General features: G+C 42.2%; 1 protein-coding gene across 1 annotated transcript in view; it reads left to right on the forward strand.

The window, feature by feature from the left end:
* Positions 1–6,784, forward strand: part of Rmnd5a (required for meiotic nuclear division 5 homolog A) — a 72,893-nt gene that overhangs the window by 54,635 nt on the left and 11,474 nt on the right. The window contains exons 5-7 of the mRNA XM_005364762.3: positions 1,951–2,117; positions 2,790–2,955; positions 4,751–4,853. Of these exons, the coding sequence (XP_005364819.1) occupies positions 1,951–2,117; positions 2,790–2,955; positions 4,751–4,853 (436 nt within the window). The remainder of the gene's footprint in view (positions 1–1,950; positions 2,118–2,789; positions 2,956–4,750; positions 4,854–6,784) is intronic.

Genomic DNA, 6,784 nt, shown 5'->3' on the forward strand with positions numbered 1-6,784 from the left:
TGTAGACCAGGCTGGTCTCGAACTCACAGAGATCCCCCTGCCTCTGCCTCCCGAGTGCTGGGATTAAAGGCGTGTGCCACCATCGCCCGGCCTCTTGTTAATTCTTGAGCATGAACTTTGAATATGACAGCATCATGTCACAAATTCAGAAGGGTAGACATCCCTGGTTGGCACATTTACTTTTGCTTTGGATTAAAAGTCTTTTATAAAAATTTAAATTTGCTTAACCTGCAACCTAAATGTTAAAGTTGGTTGAACCATTGGAAGAAGACGTTAGTCTCAAGGAGTCTAGAAAAGCATTGTTTTGTTTTGTTTCATCCATTCAAATGGTCATTCATTGATTAATATTTGGTGAATTGAGAAAATTAGCGATGAGAACAAGTGCTCTGCCAGGAAACTCATTAGTTAAGCAGTATTTTAATATTAGGTACGGTGTAATAAGTTATTCAAGTTTTATGTCACCTTTATTTTGCCATCCCACCCAGTGGTGCTAGGTGTCAAACCAGAGGACTTGTGTGTGCTGGGCAAGCACTCTGCCACTGATATATAGCCCCACCTCAAGTTATTCATCCCTGTATATTTTATAATCATACCTAATTCAGATTCTACTGGGTTAGGTAAAAGAATGTCCAAGTAAATGTCAATTAAAGAATAGCTTTTATAGCTGAATATTTAAAGAAATAAAGCTTCTTTATCTCATCTGTAAACTTTAACACTGACTTGTGGTACATTTCTGCTTTTGTCACGCTTGACATGGTTGTCCCAGTTCACTGAGTTAGTGTCTGCTTGTGCCGCTGGTACCTACTCACTTATGGTACCTCAGTGGTTAAGAGTGCCTGTTACTCTTCCAGAAGACCCGGGTTCAGTTCCCAGCACCCACATGGCAAACCAAAACAGTCTATAACTCCAGTTCCAGGAGATCCAATGCTCCTTCTGGCCTTTGAGGGCACCTGACACGCACAAGGTGTATATACATCCATGGTAACGAAACACATGCATAAGATAAGATAAATCCTAAAAAAAAAAAAAAGACAAGTACCCTGAGAATTATCTGTGTGTGCTGGTTTTGTATATTTCTGATGTATTGCTTGGGTTTCACCCCAGGGCCCTTCTGTATGTATTAAACACTCTCACTAAGCTGTATCCACAGCCCCTTGCCCCGTTTTCTAGTTTTTAGTGTTAAACCGAGTAGCATAAAGTTGGACAAAGGCTTAAAAATAAGAGATTCCAGACCCACAATGAGGTAGTACAGCAGGTAAAGGCACTTGTACAGAGCCTTGTGTGGATTCATTGCCACCACCCATCATGGTGGAAAGAAAGAAATGACTTCAGAGGTTGTCCTCTGACACATGAAGGTCATGATGTGAGTGCCCTCCAATAAGGAATGAGTGCCTAAATAAATGGGAGAATGTAATTTAAAAAGTAAGAGGCTTCTCTTCAGAGTTTTTTGTTCTCTTTTGTTTTTTTTTTTTTTTTTTCGAGACAGGGTTTCTCTGTAGGCTTTGGAGCCTGTCCTGGGACTAACTCTTGTAGACCAGGTTGGCCTTGAACTCACAGAGATCCTCCTGCCTCTGCCTCTGCCTCCCAAGTGCTGGTGTGTGCCACCACCGCCCGGTCTCTTCAGAGTTTTGATTCATTTGCAAATAGGCTGCTCTAATAGGAAGAAGGGTGGATCTAAACAGTCTAGGTGTAAATCCTAAGGCACACACTCCAAAATGTGGCTCTCATCAAATCCAAGTGTATTTTGTGGCATTCCTTAGCCATTCTTATGATAAAACCTAACAGTTCTCTACCTTGACCCTTGTGCTTGCATCTCCTAATGGTTTATGTTACTAAACTTCCCACAAGATGGCAGACCAGACCCCCTTTTCACGTGCTAGATGTCAGCCAGCTTTAAAACACCTTGCTCATGCCCTTGATAACTCCTCAAACCTTTTTCTGTTGTTTTAGGTGGGCAGTATCCAACCGAGAAATGCTCATAGCCCAGAACAGCTCCTTGGAATTTAAGCTACACCGACTCTACTTTATTAGCTTGTTAATGGGTGGGACTACAAATCAGCGAGAAGCCTTACAGTATGCGAAAAATTTTCAGCCATTTGCTTTAAATCATCAAAAAGGTGAGTCTGGAGTCAGACCTGTTTTCCTTTGTACTTTGGGGAGGGAGCCTGCACAGCGTAGGGAGAGTACAAGGAATTGAGACAGTCTCTCAGTGGTCCAGGCTGGTCTCACACTGATTCTCCTGTGTCAGCCTCCAGAATGTTGGGAATACAGAGGAGCGCCAGTAGCCATCAGTTGTGTCTGCCATACACATTTGCTAACGAATAAAATTGTTGGGATAGCTGTAATGCAAACATTGCACACTGACTCTAGAGCAGCAGTACAGCCTTGAAGCCAGAGACATTGCAGAGTAGGGATTCCTTAATGTAAGGACACTGGCAAGACCAAGGTGTGGCATGTTCCTTGGACACTCCTGTATCACCACGTGCTGCTTTCACGTGTCAGTGTGGCGAGTATGGCTACATCTTCACCAAACATGTGATAGTGTAAGACTAGGAATTCCAAATTCAGTATTTCCACTGCTTCCTTTTTCTCATCCTCTCTCATACTGTGTCCTTAGTTTTAGGGGAGGGATTTGGCAACCAAGATTAGGGACCAACATGTTTGCATTATTTTAGGATATGCTACATGGGCTGAAATGTTCTTAACTTTCCCAGCTGATTGTTGACAAGTATATGCTATTTCAGATACGACTGTGCATTCCTCCACTGTGCTGATGCTTTTTCTTTTAGATATTCAGGTATTGATGGGAAGCCTCGTGTACCTGAGACAAGGGATTGAGAATTCACCATATGTTCACCTACTTGATGCAAATCAGTGGGCTGACATCTGTGACATCTTTACACGGGATGCTTGTGCCCTCCTGGGGCTCTCTGTGGAGTCTCCTCTCAGTGTCAGGTGCAGTAATGGCCCTGCTTGCTCTGAAATGGGCACTGTATTGGGCATCTTTTCTTGTTGCCTTTATGATTAAACAAGTAGGCAAGTAGATTGTGTTGTCTTTCTGCAGAAGGGTACAGTGCTTGCCATAGTTGGCAGTGACACAGTTTTAAGGCAGCTGCTCTCCAAGTGTGTTCTGGGAGCGAGTGTAGTCCAGAACCCTTTTTCCACTGCTTACCTTTGCACAGATGAGGGTCTGTGTTGTCGGGCCGTTGACCCTGGCCTATCCTTACTAGTCTGCTGACTGCCTATGAAATGCTTGTTGAGCTCCACAGTGCCTTGGGTAGGCAGTAAATACTTGGTTTAAGTTGACATTTGTATCTACATCTTTTAGTATTCTGTGTGACAAAATATCCCATTTGTATAAAACACTTAGTTTCATGCTTCAGGGTGATTATTGAGACACAGTACCTGTATATTGAGTTATGAATTGTCTTGTTACAAAATACGGTTTTTGTTGTAGCATATTACTTTAACAATGTAAAGGCATGTTACATTTGTTTGTGCTGCATTTGTTTAACTATGTAAAGATGTGTTACATTTGTTTCTCCTTGTCTACCTAAGGTACCTGGTTGATCTAATTAAAAGCTGAGCAGCCATAGCTATACAGTAGAGTGATAGGCAGAGAGGGTCAGTAGGAGGTGGGATCTGGGTTTAAGAGAGAAGAGAGAACAAGGTTGAAAAAGAGGGGGATGGCAAGGCTCACAGACATGGAGGAAGCAGTGAAAGTAGGACATAGAGAATGAAAGAAAGGTAAGAAAGCCCCAAGGCAAATGGTAGATGAATAGAAACAGGTTACAATGAGTTACAAGAGTTAGTGGGACAACCATACATGAGCTAAGGGCAAGCATTCATAACTGATAATAAGTCTCCATGTCATGATTTGGGAGCTGCTTGGTAGCCCAAAAGAAAGCCTGCTATAGTTTTTACTTGGAATAATTTGCAACTGACATCCCAATATAGTATGTTCATTATGATGATTTTAATTGGTATGTTTTAATTTCTAACATTAAGTGATGTCATCCACAAAACCAAAACCACAGGTATTCACATTCTGGATTTTACAGTTATTTTTCCAGTGAATGAAGTAAGCTTATTACATTAAAGGAAGCAAGTGATGCCAAACGTTTGTATCTTTGACACAATAATGAAGGTTAAGTTAAAAGTTTGGTTATGAATTTGTGCTGATGAGTTTGGTGATATGATTGTAATTTGGTGATATGATTGTAGTTTGGTGGTGTTGTTTTTTTTTTTTTTTTTTAATGTTGTACGCTGGAGGGAAAACTGGAAGGTTTAATTCGTATGACCTTACAGAATCATACTTACAGAGCCAGGCTCAGAAGTGTGAAGGCGCGAGCCACCGTGATGGGAGGCACATCAGCATTGGTTCTTGTTCCTTCCCCTCCTTTGAGCACTGAGTGCCAGAGCTGCCTCTCTTTTGATAGGGTGGAACCAGTTATTCTTTTTTTTTCTAGTTGCTGAGGAATTAAATGAAAATTAAACCATCCAATCATAAGACAATTTTGCTTTTTTTTTTCTTCTTCCAATTTCTCCCATTCTGGCTAGCCTTATGGCAGCCCTAGGGTTTTATGTTTTGTTTGTAAAGGGGATTTTTTGTTCCAATACTATAGGAAATAAACCTGAGAGCTGGGAGCAGGAGGATGAGGGAGAAAATCAGTTTATTTTTCTTTTAGAGGAAAGAGTTGCCAGGGTCTGTGTTTGGGGGTTGGCACTGATCTTCCTCCTCTGCCCTCAGTTTCTCGGCAGGGTGTGTGGCGCTGCCCGCGCTAATTAACATCAAAGCTGTGATCGAGCAGAGACAGTGCACTGGAGTCTGGAACCAGAAAGACGAATTACCTGTGAGTTCTGTTGACAATTTATTTACCCTTCCCTCCTTAGAAGATGGGCGTTTTAAGAGTTAAAAGTGGTCATCATGCCATTTAATCAGGAAACACTATTGTAGCCATTCAGCAGGTTTGTTTTTGTTTAAATGCACGTAACGTGGGTGATGAATATGGTTGGGAATATAGCTTTGGATCCAGCACCACTCTCAAAAGGAAACTCAGTTAACTAATTAAAATTAAACTAGGCATGAGGGAGTAATGATACACACTAATCCCAGCACTCAGGAGGCGCAGAGGTAGGCAGATCTTTGAGTTTGAGTCCAGTCTGGCCCACATAATGAGTTCCAAGGCAGCCAGGGCATCACAGTTGAGACCCCGTCTCAACAACAACAAAAGCCAAAATAAGAAAATAGATATGTAGGACATAGAATCTTTTGGAGACACTGGAGGAGTGTATCCAAAATTTTGACTTCAAGTTTTGGTTGCAAGCTGATGAACGCAGTCCTTAGAAGTGGGAGAGTTGTGTTTTCTAGTAAGCTCACTTATGGGTAGCAGTTTATCTGTAAAAAGAGGGCCCTTCTCTTTATGGGCTACTGAAGCCTAGAGGCGGCAGGCACACTGTGCAGAGTTTATTTTATGTGTTTTCTCTGGCAGAGGACACTAAGACTTTAACTTAAAATTACCATTTCTGACACAGTTGTGTCCAGACCCTGGAGGACTGAATTAAGCCTTTGGTGTTGGCTTCTTCTTTGCCACACCTGCACATAGGTTTGTCTGCAGTTGCTTTGTCCTTCCAGCTATAAGCCTGTCAGTTGGTTGCATCAAATTTTAAGAGCTTGTTGAAGATGGTTTGTGATTGAAGGCACAGTTGTCCTCCCAATGCTCCATGTGGTCAGGACAGAAGCAGCGTTCTACCCTGCTGCTGGAACAAAGGAAAAAAACACAATGCCGTGACAAGATTCCCAGCACTGGCAGTTTTATGGTCATGCTGTGAGCATCTTTGAGACTTGCACACTGAAGTAGAGCAACCAGTAGGATCCCAACTGGAAGTGTGCGCTTAGGGCTAGGGAAGCAACAGGGGGTAGTGGCTGGTAATGTTTCCTCATGATGGCTTTGATGTACTTTGTCCTCTTTTTTCTTTTTTAAAGATATTCTTACTGTGTGTCCACTCCTACTGTATATCCAGTTTAGGGTTCCTCTGATCCTCCTGGGTACTGGGTTTATAGGTCTCTTCTACCATTTTTGCAGTGCTGTAGTTTGGACTCAGGTCCCTGTGAATACTAAACTCCATCCCCTACTCTGTCAGTTTTTCCTTAAAGAACTTTATTAATAGGTCTATTTTAATTTTGTTTATTTTTTTGAGTCAGTGTGTCTCTGTGTCCATGGCTGGTAAGGAACTCAAACTCAAATCCCCTTTCTCTGCTGGGATTAGATGTGTGCCACCACACCTGGCAGTAATGAACGTTTAGAACGGTAACTATTACAGAGTGAGAAGGACGGGAAACTGGAAATTGGTGTGAAGCAGCTGCTCTGCTAGATGACTTCAAGCTTTTATATGATTTGATATGTTTGTGGCAAAAACATAATGGTGATACTTTGCAATGAGTTTTAATATACAAATCACAAAAGATCCTGTTGAGATTTAGCTTAAGCTGGTACTGGTGGTACAAGCCTGTACTTCCAGGTACTTTGGAAGCTGAGGCAGGGGTATCTCATACTCAAGTTCAAGGCCTGCTTAGACAACTCACTGAGATCCTATCTCAAGAATTTTTAAAAAGGGCATTTGCATAAAGGAGGGGGCGAGGGGTAGGGTGAAGTGCTGGCTTAAAGCTGCCTGCCCACGTGCAGAGCCCTGCATTGGATTTCCCACCACTTCAACAACAACAACAGAAAAAAAAAAAAAAGGAAAAGGAAAGGGGGAAGGATAGACAAAACTTGCCTCACCT

The sequence above is a fragment of the Microtus ochrogaster genome (assembly GCF_000317375.1).
Source record: "Microtus ochrogaster isolate Prairie Vole_2 chromosome 14 unlocalized genomic scaffold, MicOch1.0 chr14_random_3, whole genome shotgun sequence".
Classification (NCBI taxonomy): domain Eukaryota; kingdom Metazoa; phylum Chordata; class Mammalia; order Rodentia; family Cricetidae; genus Microtus; species Microtus ochrogaster.